Source organism: Macaca thibetana, chromosome 3, assembly GCF_024542745.1.
Source record: "Macaca thibetana thibetana isolate TM-01 chromosome 3, ASM2454274v1, whole genome shotgun sequence".
Lineage (NCBI taxonomy): Eukaryota > Metazoa > Chordata > Mammalia > Primates > Cercopithecidae > Macaca > Macaca thibetana.
Window position 1 is genome coordinate 100,219,191 of NC_065580.1, and position 13,851 is coordinate 100,233,041.

General features: G+C 35.9%; 1 protein-coding gene across 2 annotated transcripts in view; it reads left to right on the forward strand.

Annotated features, from left to right (window-relative positions):
• LOC126950061 (probable C-mannosyltransferase DPY19L2) overlaps nt 1–13,266 on the forward strand; it is a 66,806-nt gene extending 53,540 nt beyond the window's left edge. The window contains exon 3 of one of the 2 annotated variants that reach the window (XM_050783216.1): nt 12,955–13,062. In XM_050783216.1, the coding sequence (XP_050639173.1) occupies nt 12,955–12,975 (21 nt within the window). In that variant the 3' untranslated portion in view covers nt 12,976–13,062. Of the gene's footprint in view, nt 1–12,954 lie in introns of both variants that reach the window. The other variant, XM_050783214.1, reaches the window with a different exon arrangement.
• Nucleotides 13,267–13,851: the final 585 nt, after the last annotated feature.

A 13,851-nucleotide genomic window follows, 5' to 3' on the forward strand; every position in this document is an offset into this window, starting at 1 on the left:
AAGGTTTCCACTGAAGAGTCTGCTGCCAGATATGTATTAGAGCTCCATTGTATGTTATTTGTTTCTTTTCTCTTGCTGCTTTTAGGATCCCTTCTTTATCCTTGAACTTTGGGAGTTTGATATTAAATGACTTGAGTTAGCCTTTGGGTTAAATCTGCTTGGTGTTCTAGAACCTTCTTGTGCTTGAATATCGATATTTTCTCTAGCTTTGAGAAGTTCTCTGTTATACTTTTGAATAAACTTCCTACTGCTGTCTCTCTTTCTAACTCCTTGTCTTCAAGCTCACTATTTCTTTCTTCTGCTTGATCAGTTCTGCTTATTAAGAGACTTGTACATTCTTCAATATGTCAGTTGCATTTTTCAGCTCCAGAATTTCTGCTTGATTCTTTTTAATTATTTCAATGTATTTGTTGACTTTATCTGATAGGATTACCAATTCCTTCTCTGTGTTATCTTGAATTTATTTGAGTTTCCTCAGCACAGCTATTTTGAATTCTCTGTCTGAAAGGCTGCATATCTCTGTCTCTCCAGGATTGGGCCCCTAGTGCCTTATTTAGTTTGTTTGGTGAGGTCATGTTTTCCTGGATGGTCTTGATGCTTGTGGATGTTTGTCAGTGTCTGGGCATTGAAGAGTTAGGTATTTATTGTAGTTTTTGCAGTCTGGGCTTGTTTGTACCCATCCTTGTTGGAAAGGCTTTCCAAGTATTCAAAGGGACTTCAGTGTTGTGATCTAAGTTTCTGGTCGCTGCAGCTGTATCTGCACTAGGAGGCACCCCATGCCCAGTAATGCTGAAGCTATTACAGACTCTTAGAGGTACTACCTTGGTGGTCTTGGATAAAATCCAGAATTCTCAGGATTAGCAGGCAGAAGTTCTTGTTTCTCTTCCCTTACTGTCTCCCATATGGAGTCTCTCTCTCTTTTTCTATGTGCTAAGCTGCCTGGAGCTGGGGATGGGGTGACATAAGCACCTCTGTGGCCACCACTACTGGGAATGTGTTGGGTCAGACCTGAAGCTAGCACAGCACTGGGTCTTGCCCAAAGCTCATTGTAACTACTGCCTGGCTACCACCTACGTTTGCCCAAGGTGTAGGGCTCTACAGTCAGCAAGTATCAAAGCAAACCAGGCTGGTGACCTTCCCTTCAGGGTGGCAAGATCCCCCAGGTCAGAGTCAGGTCCAGAGATGCTGCTGTCCAGGAGCCAGGGCCTGGAGTCAGACACCTTAGAAATCTACTTGATGCTCTATCTTACCGCAGCTGAGCTGGTGCTGAAACCACCAGACAAAGTCCTTCCCACCCTTCCTTCCCCTTTCCCCAGGCAGAGGGGTCTCTCTCCATTTCCACCACTACCACAGGCCCATGGGAGGTACTGCCTGGCTACTGCCAGCATTCACTTAAAGCCCAAGGGCTCTTCAGTCAGCTTGTGGTAAGTGCTGCCAGGCCTAGGACTCACCCTTCAGGGCAGTGGGCTCTCTTCCAGCCCAGGGCAGGTCCAGAAATGCCACCCAAGAGCCAAGACCTGGAATCGGGGGACCACAAGAGCCTGCTTGGTGCTCCTCCCCACTGTGGCCAACCTGGTACCTAAGCGATTTTTGGTTCTTATGAAGGTGCTTTTTGTGTAGATCGTTATCACATTTGGTGTTCCTGAGGGGAAGATGAACGGTGGAGGCTTCTACTTGGTCATCATGCTCCATCTCCTCTCCAACATAGTTTTTTTTACAGTAGATCTGAATAATATGTCTTGTCTTTATTACTGATTTTACTGTACTGATTAAAAATGATAACCTTCACAAGTATATAATTGTTTTTTATACCAAAGTATCGGGAAGTAAGCATTTGGTCTTCTGGTGCTTCAAGAGATGAAATGGAAGCCAGATAGTAGATTTTGATGTATCTCTTGTTATGACCAAATTTATACATGTCATTACTCCAAAAAGTACTAGCAGCAAATAATGAAATGATTTCATGGCATGTATAAATGGTGTCAAGTCAAATGGTAACTCTGAGAACTTAATTAAAGATTATCTGAGGGAAGAAAACAATGCTTTTCTCTTTTTATGGCACATCCACAGGACCATAGTTCACAAGCCACAAAAGTCATTTGAAAAAATGTCCCATGAGCCTTGCCCTTCACAGCAGTCTCTCAGTTCCTGGCATTTCACATTATTGGAACAGATATGACATTTTACATTCTTTTTGTTTCATGTGTGTTTGTAGTCCTGCTGTTCGCGTGGTGGTCTAGCACGGCAGGAAGCTTTAGTGAAGCAGCTAAGAGGGCAGGCTCTGGAACTTCCTGGCTGTGCAGTCTTGGGCAAGTCACTTAACTTGGCTCTGTCTCTTCATCATCTACAACAGCAGTCCCCAGCTTTTTGGCACCAGGGACTGGTTTCGTGGAAGACCATTTTTTCCCACAGAACTGGGGGATATGGGGTAGTTTCTGGATGAAATTGTTCCACCTCAGATCATCAGGCATTAGATTCTAATGAGTGTGCAACCCAGACCCCACACATGCTCAGTTTGTAGATTCTACAAAGTAAGAACAGAGGACCCACCTCTTAGAATTGTGCAAATTAAGTTATTTAATTCTTACTAAAATATAGAGCACAGTTTCTAGCACCAAGATAGCATTTAACAAAAGTCAGCTATTATTATAGTAGACAGTGAGTAGCTATTGAGTCAATAAAAAGAATGAGGTCCACCGTCATGTAAATAGGCATCATCCTTCTTAATTTGGGTTCACATATTAGAGGTAAGTTTAACTTCTGATTTTCTTTAAAACATTTTATTGAAGAATATAGCCTTTTTTTTTTCAGATGCCATCTTCGCAGGTGCCATGCCTACAATGGCGTCAAGCTGTCTACACTTCATCCCATTGTGGATCATCCACATTACAAAGATGGCAGACTTGAGGTTGGCGGCCGATGAATATTTCATCAAGACTCACTTGGTGACTCCCAATTCTTAGGAATTGGGAAAATTTTTACACACACACACACAAACTCATCCGCATTTTCATGCTGGAAGTTAAAAAAAAAATGACAATAACCATCCAGAAATGACAATATATACCTGTCGCCTCTGGAGCAAGCAGACCTCTGAAAACTGAAAAATGCAAAAGCCAGTTTTTCCCAAAGTGACAAATGTGTCACATATTTATGATGTGTGTGTGTATTCCAGTAAAACTCCTAGGTAGTTGGAACAGGAGATAGGATGGATTTTACTCACAGCCATGGTTTGCCAACCCCTGCTCTACATCACAAGTCTCACTCTGATTTAAGAAATGACTTCTAGATCTTAGTGGTGGCCAATGACTAGCCTTTTGTGACAGGTTGAAAAAGTACATGAAAGTTGCTATTATATATTACATGCTTTCATGAAAATTTTTGCTAGCTGATTATGAGAACTCTAGTTTCCATTGATGTCTAAAAGTTTTGCTTTCCTTAAATGGCTGGTTTAAAAAATTATTTTGGTTATTCTAGTAGTTGTCAGTATAATCTTTTTTAAAAGTGGATTTTTGGCCTGTTGTTAGAGGCAATTGTTTAAATTATTTAAAAGTTTTAGATCTGCTGTCTAGGAGCCAGGGCTTGGAGTCAGACACCTTAGAAATGTACCTGATGCTGTCTCTATTCTACTGTGGTGAACTGACATGGAAACCACTGTGGTGACTGAGCATCCCATATGCTTGAAATTCTAAGCAACATCCAATGCATAAGTGATAGTCTGTCAGGATATTGTAAGAACTTCCACTATGGTCAAATCACCTATTGTACCATATTTTGGTGACCATCCCCATTTCTCAAGATTCTGTGAAGGTGCTTTTCCTACCTGTTCTGACACCCTGGATGCCCATTGTCTAAGTGTTCTACTTGATACACTCAGTTTCAATTCATGTGTTTGTCAGAGCTTCTTTAGATGAAATTAAGCATTTAAAGATATGTTTTCACTACATTCAGTCTCTGTCAGAATATATTCTCTGAAAACTTTGTGAATTATGAGAAGAAAATGTCATATCCTAAGCTGCTCTCTGCTACCCAGTACAACTTTAGACTATTTTAAACACTAATAAGCAGTATATGCAGAATTAAAATTGCTATAAGTTTTATTACGTTCAAAATATAAGTAGGAATGTGGAAACTGCCATCCCCAAAATAGTTGATGCTGTTCTGAGTCATGTATATCAGTGTTCCACCCAGTGAGTATTGAGATTTCAATTTTTTTAGTCTACTCTATTATCATTCATTTTAAAATCTTTTAAACTATTGTTTAAATTTAAAGGGCCCAGACAAAAATAGTTTATTCTACATATAGTCGAAAATCTGCCAAAGAAGTAAGAGATAAATTGTTGGAGTTACATGTGAATTACTATGTTTTAGAAGAGGCATGGTGTGTTGTGAGAACTAAGTGAGTATTAACCCTATGCTCTCTGATATGGTATATTTTTAAGCAACAAATGTTTCACTTTATTACAATAGTCCTGATTTTTTAAGAGATTTTAGTTTAAATTCATTAAAATATTATCCTGGTATCTTAGTTTAAATTATTTCATCTAGAGAAGTAAAATTATACTATCAATGAAGTAGAATTTAATTCCAAACATTATAGTATATTTTAACATCCTGATTTTTCAATTTAACATCTTCTACTTAGCTTTTTTCATAATTTTTGAAATATGAAAATTTTTATTAGATATCTGAAATATGGATTTGAATTTAAAACACAGTGAGATATTAGCATCCAGTACCATAGCTGAGTTGGATTTGTAAGACTTAAAAGAAAAGTGATAAAACCCAAAATGCCATAATAAGAAAAACATCCTAAGAAAAACATAATAAAAAAAATTAAAATTTTTTAATTTCTGAATTTTGAATCTCTAAAAATCATAAAATTCTAAGATGTGTAATGGATCTTTTGAGGCCTTTGTTTAGGCTCCTAAGCAGAGATATTAGCTCCTGCACATGACAGGAAATTCAGGCACATTAATTGTCTCCTAGAACAACACATTGGCAATCAGAAGAACAAAACAGGTTCTACAGTCACTTCAATATATCATTTACAATGTTCAAAAGGTTTCAGAGATGCCAACTAAAATGAGAAAGTATGATCAACACCCTGAAAAAAAAAATAAGTTAATAGAAACCAATTCAAGTAGGTCCAGATGTTGGATTTAGCAGCCAAAGACTGCAAAGCCACTATTACAAACACATTCAAAGGCTTAAGAAAAATATATTCAATAAATTAAAAGAAAACATGGTATCCATGAGTGAAGAGATATGGAATCTCAGCAGAGAAATAGAAATACTCCAGCCCCCATGGGAATTCTAGAACTGAAAAGTATAGTAAATGAAATGAAAGTTATTTAAATGTACTCAACAGTTTTGAGATGAAAACAGAACATTTGAACAGAAAATTCAGTGAATTTGAAGATAAGAGAGAATAGTTAATCAAAAGAACAGGAACCAAAAAGATTGAAAAATAACCAACGTCACAGACCTGTGTAACATTAAGTAGTTCAACACATGCATAATTTTAATATTAGGTGTAATGAAAAAAAGAACATGACAGAAAAAATATTGAAGAAATGTTGGCCAAAAATTTCTCAAGTTTGATAAGAGCTACTAACTTAGAGATCTGCTAAGCTCAACAAATCCAACTGGGTTAAGCCCAAAGAAAACCAAAGCAAGGCACATTATAGTCAAAATGGTAAAATCAAAGATAAAGAGAAAATCTTGAAAATAAGAGAAAAAATGATATGCTATATAAACATCTGACGTCTCAACATAAATAGTGGAAATTATCAGACACTGGAATGGTAATTCAAAGTGCTGAAGAAGAAAAATCAAGAATTCTATATTTAATGAAATTATCTTTTAAAAATGGAGGCCAAAAATACATTTTTCAGATCAAAAAAATCTAATATAATTTGTTGGTAACAGATTTATACTTCAAGATGGACAAGAAGTTCTATCAGCTGATGAGAAATGGTGCCAGATGGTAACTCAGATATACAAGAAATACCGAAATGCACTGGAAATGGTAAATATGTGGATATTAATCACTACACATTTTCTTCTCTGAAAATCTTTAGAAGACTTTATTTAAGGCAAAGGTGATACCATTATATTTTTTACTTCATGACAGAAATTAAATATACATGACAGTAGCACAAAAATTGAGTAAATGGAAATGTATGATTTACTAGAAATAACCCAATTTAAATGGTAAGTAAATCATGATATGTTAAAGATGCTTGTTGTCATCCCTAGCAAAACCACTCAAAAAATAAAACAGTAGGGGAAAAAAGAGCATAATGGCAAGCCTAGACATGGATGAACCTGGATACATTAAGTGAAATCAGTCAGCCACAGTAAGATGAATAGTGCATGTTGTCACTCATGTGGAAGCTAAAAGAAGTAGCTCATAGAAGTAGAGTAGAATTGTGGTAGTTAGAGTCTGAGTGGGAAGGGTAAGGAGGAGAAGAAAATAAGGAGAGGCTGGTTAAGAGATACAAAATTAGAGATAAATAGAAGGAATAAGTTCTAGTGTTCTCTGCCACTTTAGAGTGAATATTAGTTAACAGTAACTTATCGTATATGTCAAGAAAGAACAGGATTCTGAATGTTCCCAGCACAAACAAATGGTAAACATTTGAACTGATGGATATCCTTACCCTGATTTATCATTACACTTCGTAATTATGCATTGAAATATCACTCTATACTCCATAAATATGTACAAGTATTACTTGTCAACTAAAAATAAAAGGGGAAAAAGCCTAAACATACAACCAGCTTAAGACCCAGCAATTGTACTGGGCATTTTTTCGCAGACAGATGAAAAGTTGTGTTCACACAAAATTCTATAGAAAAATGTCTATAGCAGCTTTATTTGTAATAGCCTAAACCTGAAACAACCCAGGTGTTTTTCACAAGATGAATGGTTAAATAATAGTGATCTATTCATACCATGGAATACTGCTCAGCAATAGGATCAAACTATTGATACACTCAAGATCCTGGATGAATCTCCAGAGAATTGTTTGAATGAAGAAAAGACAATCCCCATAGGTTACCTACTGTATAATTCCGTTTATGTAACTGTCTTCAAATGACAAAATTATAGATGTAGATAATGATTTGTGGTTGCGAGGGGCTAGGGTGGGGTGGGAATGTGAGGAAAGTATAGTATGTGTGGCCATACAAGGGATCTCCGTGGTGATGGAAATGCTCTCTATCGCCATTCTATCAATGTGAATTATCTGGCTGTGATATTATGCAAATATGCAAGATGTTACCATGGCCGGGGACGCTGTTTAAAGTCTATACAAGAACTACTTGTATTATCTCTCACTTAATGTGGATCTCCAAATGTCTTGAAATAAAGTTTTTTTAAAAAAACAAAAGAGCACAACAGCAAGCCTATATCAAACCATATCAGTAATTTCAAAGTGAAGGAGAACTAAATTCTTCCAAATAAAAGGCGGAGATTGGCAAACTGAATACAAGAGCAAAACCTATCTATGGGCTGCCTGCAGAGGTGCACTTTAAATACAAATATGTATATTGGCTGAAGGAAAAAGAATGGAAAAGATACCACGTGAGTAAACATTAGAAAGCTGAAGTGAAAAATATATAAATATCAGATAAGATAGATGTTAAGACAAAGAATATTACTAGAAACGACTATGTTTTATAATGCAAAATAGTTCAGTACAGGAGAAAGATGTAATAATTTGAGTGCATATGAACTTAAAAGAGAATTTCAAAATATGTAGAGCAAAAATTGACAGAACCCAAAAGGCAACAAACAAGATTAAAATGGAATTATAAAAATCACTCAATCCAAAATAAGGCAGAAGAAGTGGGAAAGGGAGACAAAGATCAGACGGAACAAAGAGAAAGCACCGAGAGTATAAACTTAAATCTAACCATATCAATTATCACACTAAGTGTAAATGGACTTGTGGTAGGCTGAATAATGAGCCCCCCACGATGGCCATGTCCTAATTCCCAGAAATTGTGAATTACGTTACATGGAAAAAGGAAATTTGCAAATGTGATTAAATTAATGCTCATGAGATGTGGAGATTATCCTTATTATCCAGGTAGGACAAATGTAATCACAAAGTATAAGGAGGAGGTAAAAGAGTAAGAGATCAAAAAGGTGATATGATGGTAGAAGCAGAAGTTGGAGTGATATAAGGCCACAAGCCAAGGAATGAGGCCAGCTTCTAGGAGCTGGAAAAGCAAGGAAGTGGATTTTCTTCTCGAACCTCCTGAAGGATTGGAGTCCTGCCAATACCGTGATTTTAGACTTATGAGCTCCAAAATTTGAAAGAGAATAAATACATGTTGCTTTAAGCAACTGTTTGTGGTAATTTGTTATAGCAGCAATAGGAAACTAATATAGTTCTAAACACCACAAATGAAAAGCAAGAATTGTCAGATTGCATAGCAAAGCAAGACCCTACTATAGGCTACTTTCAAGAAATTTATTTAAATATAAAGAAACGAAGAGGTTAAAAGTTAACAGATAGGAAGAGGACATGCGATGCTACTACTAGTCAGTGAAAACTGGTGTGGCTGTAATAACATCAAAGTACATTTGAATGCTAAGAATATTATCAAGATTAAACAAGGATTTTTAAATGAAGGGATTTATATTTCAAGAGAATGTAGCAACCCTGAACATTTATGCACTCAGATAACAGAGCTTCAAATATATGAAGCACAACTGATAGAACTTTAGGAAAAAATAGACTAATCTACAGAATAGTTAGAAATTTTAATAGTCTTCTCTAAATAATTTGTAGAATAAAAAGAAATTTAGCAAGAATACAGAAGATTTGAATAACGCCATCAACCAATATGACCTAATTGACATTTATAGTACACACCACCCTAGAACAGCAAAATAGACATTCAAGCACACACAGACTATTTATCAAAAAAGACCAGTTTCTAGGCCACAAAACAAGTATTGACACATTTAAAATACTTTAGATCATGTAAAGTACAATCTCTGACTACAATGAAATTAAGTAAGAAATCAGTAACAGAATTCTATGTGGAAATTCCCTCAAATGTTTAGAAACTAAGTAATACACTTCCAGATAATCCATGGTCAAGAAGAAACAAAAGGAGGGTTAGTTTCAATGTATTTTGACCTAAAGGAAAATGAGAACACCATCCCACTATTTGTGGGATGCAGATACAGCAGTAGAGAGATTTGTTTTTATGTTGAATGCCTATAATAGAAAAAGAAGAAAGGCCTCATATCAGTCACTCGGCTTCACCTTAAGGAACTAGAAGAAAAGAACAAGTAAACTCCAAATTAAGGAGAAGAAAAGAAAGCATAAAAATTAGAATCAAAATCAGTGTGAATTTCCCCTCAAAACGGGGAAAAGTCAATAAAACCAAACACTGATTCTTGAGAAGATTAATAAAACTGATTAACTTCTACCCAAACTAAAAGATTGAAGACAGAAATTACTAATATCATGAATAAGAAAGATTTTATCACTACAAGATCTGAAGAATGAAAAGGATAATGAGGGAGTTTTAGGAACAACTTTACTCCACTAAGTAGGACAAAATAGATAAAATGGAGAAGTTCCCTGAAAGATGCAAAACCAAAGCTCACTTAAGACATAGAAAATCTTATATCTACTACCTTATTATGAATGACCTTATATCTATTAATAAAATTATATTTGTAGTAAAAAGAATTGTCACAAAGAAAACATTAAGACAGATATCTTCACTGGAAATAATTCCAATTCTACAAACTATTCCAGAAAATTCAAAAGGAAGGATTACTTCCCAGCTGGTTCTATGAGGTCAGCATTATCCTGAAACCAACATGAGAGAAACATTACAATAAAAGGAAACAACCAATCAAAATGTATCATGAACACATATGTGAAATTTTTAAGTAAAATTGCAACAAATGAATCCAGCAATATATTAAAGAAAGACAATACACAATGTACCAGTGGAGTTTATCCCAGGAATGCAAAGTTATCTCACTATTTGAAAACCAATTAGGTGAATTCACCATAGTAACAAACTGAAAAAGAAAGACCGCATCATCCTCTCAGTACATTCAGGAAAAAGTATTTGACACAATTCAGTATCCACAACTGATTAAAAACTCTCAGCAAACTAGGAGTAGAAGGTAACTTGCTACTAAGAATCTAAGAATATAAAATTTCTAGAAGAAAATATGGAAGAAAATTATTGTAACCTTGGATTAGGCTAAGATTTCTCAGATACAGTAACATCATCATGATCCACAAAAGAACACATTGATAAATAGGACTTCATTAAAACTGTAAACCTCTGCTTTTTCATAAACAGTATTAGGAAGAATTAAAAGATAAACCACAGTCTGGGAGGAAATATTTTCAAAGCCTATGTCTGATAAAGGACTTTCTCTAGATGTATAAAGAACTCTCAAAACCCAATAGTAAGAAAACAATCCAATTAAAAATGGACAAAAGAGGCTGGGCACAGTGGGTGGCTCACACCTGTAATTCCAGGATTTTGGGAGGCAGAGGTGGGTGGATCACCTGAGGTCAGGAGTTGGAGATCAGCCTGGCCAACATGACGAAACTCCGTCTCTACTAAAAATACAAAAAGTTAGCCAGGCGTGATGGTGGGCGCATATAATCCCAGCTGCTCTGGAGGCTGAAGCTGGATAATCACTTAAACCCAGGAGGCGGAGGCTGCAGTGAGCCGAGATTGTGCCACTGCACTCCACTGGGTGACAGAGCAAGACCTTGTTTCAAAAATAAAAAAATTTTTTAAAAAAACGACAAAAGGACAGATAGCAAATAATCACACACAAAGATGCTTGATGTTACTCGTGATTTGTGAAATGCAAATGCAAATTACAGTGAGATATCACTAAACACTTAATAAAATAGCTAAATAGCTATAATTGAAAAAAAAAAAAAAAAAAAAAACCTGATGATGCCAAGTGTTGCTGACACTATGGAGGACTTAGAACTCTCATACACCAGTGGTGCTAAAGTAATAGGGTACAACCACTCTGCAAGACAGTGTAGCAATTTTATTAAAAGTTAAACATATAACTACTATATTTATTAACATAAAAGAAAGCATATATCCATCCCAGTAATTGTACACAAATGTTCATAGCACCTTATTTTCTGTAATAGCCCCAAACTGGAAACGACCTGCTTATTTATCAACAGATGAATATATAAACACACTATTAGAATATCCAGACAATGTAAATACTAATAAAAATGAATGAACTATTGATACAGCAATATGGATGGATCTCAAAATAATTCTACTGAGGACAGGAATCCAGTCAAAAAAGAAAGCATGCAATAATTAGGATTACAAAAGGGCGGAAGTAAACTTTTGGGAGAGATGGATATGTTCATGACTTTTATTGTGGCTGCTGTTTTACAGTTGTATACACATGTTAATATGTATCAAAGTGGATACTAAATATGTGCAGCTTATTGAGTAATTATTGAGCAATTATGCCTTAATACATCTGCTAAAAAAATCTGGCAGACGTTTACCCAGAATATACAAGGAGCTCTCACACCTCAATAAGAACACAAAATTTGGCAAAATATTTAAATAGACATTCCACCAAAGAAGATATTCTGAATCATCCATAACCGTACTATAATGATTAAAATTACAAAAACTGATACAACTCAAACTCTCATGCATTGTTGGTGGAAATGGAAAATGGTGCATCTACTCTGGAAAACAGTTTTGAACTTGCTTATAAAGATAAATCCACACTTAATCAAACATAACCATGCAACCCAGCAATTCCACTTCTAGGTGTTTCCCTAAGAGAAATGATAACATATGTCCACAAAAAACCTTGTCCATGAATGTTTATAGCGGCATTGTTCATGGTCACCAAAAACTCAAAACATCTCAAATGTTCATTAACTTGCAAATGGATAAACAAATTGTGCTCTCTGTATACAATGAAATATTATTTAGCAACAAAAAGGAAGGAACTACTGAACCTCAACAGAAGTTGTAGGAACTACAGCTCAGATATGAATATCAAAAACATGCTATGGTAAAAAAGCCAAAAGTGAAAAGACTAATAATATATTTATATGAAATCCTAGAAAAAGCAAAACTATAGTGCAGAAAGCACAGTAGTTGCCTGAGGCCATGTTTGGGGAAGGAGGTAGATTGCAAAAGGGCACAGGGAACTTGTCGGGGTGATGGAAATTTTCTGTATTATGATTGTGGTAGTGCTCGCACATCTATACACATTTGCCCATACTTGCCAAACTTTACCCATAAAGTAGGTGAATTTTATTGTGTGTAACTTATACTTCAATATAGATGTTAAAAAATTAGACATCAGTTTTGCCTGACTCCTTCCCTTTAATGGCTGCCATGCAGGGTTACTCTCCGGGGAGGAACAGTGTCTCGTGTAGCCCAGTCATACAGCCGCCCAAAACGGGAAAGCACTGAAGAAAACAAACTGCCACGAGAGTCTCCTGTCCCTGCCTTGGATGATTTCATGCTAATCCAAGACAGTTTATGCTAAAAAATAAGAAATTCATCAGGAATTCGATTAGGTTTTAAGTTGTCTTATTTTACTACAAATGGGCCTTATGTTTAGATGGTGATGGTACTGGGAAAGTACGTTTGTGTTTGTTTCATCTTGAAAGTGAGCTTTTAAATATATATTTATGAATGTATATTGAAGCTTTATTGTAGGATATGTCTTTCATTCGGTTAAATGAGATGTGAAAATGCAACATACTTAATTTCATTCTATTTTTTAAATTTCTAAACACTGAAATTATGTTTTTTGAAATGACGCTTTAAAATATTTAATAAATTTGTCTTTGAAAATCTAGATGTTGTGTTATGTATCTATTTTCTCTAGACAGGAATACATTTCTGATATGGATATATATGTCTATCTTTTCTCAGGCCTGGTTGCAGTATGCTTGAAATCTGGGATGTGGAAGACCCTTCCAATGCAGCGAACCCTCCCTTATGTAGCGTCCTGCTCAAAGATGCGAGGCCTTACTTCACCACAGTATTTCAGAATAGTGTGTACAGAGTATTGAAGGTTAACTGAGAAGGAAACTACCCATTACACTATGGTACAATGCCGTGTGTCAAAAACAATCACCCTTTGGCTTGTTTACATTAATAAAAATCACAAGCTTTAATAACAGACACTTAAAAATAAAATAAAAATGGATTGAAAGTTTTTCTGATTACTAAAAGGTAAATTACTTTTCTGTTCATTGAATGTCAGCCTTATTAAGCTTGTCATATAAATTGTTAAATCATATCATACTGCATAAACAAATGTTCATTTCAGAGTTTTATTAAAGAGAAATGTACATAAAACAATGAATTTTAGTAAATCAAGGGTACGTAAGTCCTTTTTCATCCAACTTGGTGAATTGCTTCAGATTTTCTCTAGTACCAGAGTGTACCCACTCAAACTCTTTGAACCACTTAGGGCAGAAGAATGCAAGTCCTGCCCAAGTGGACCCAGCGGCAAAGGTGAGGGACCCCAATTGCAGGAGTATGTGTTGCTTGGGCTCCTGGGAGCCACAGTTGGAGCTGGCATCCCCGGGGACCAAATACACAGCATGCAGCAGAAGAGGCATCCCCAGAGCTGGGAAGGTCTGGATCGGGTGTATTCGTTTCTTAGGGCTACTGTAAGAAAGTACCACAAACTGGGTGGTTTAAAACAACAGAAACTTGTCTCACAGTTCTACAGACTCAAAGTTCAAAATCAAGGTATCAGCAGAGCCATGCTCCCTTTAAAGTCTCTAGGGAATAATCTTTCCTTGCTTCTAACTCCTTTGG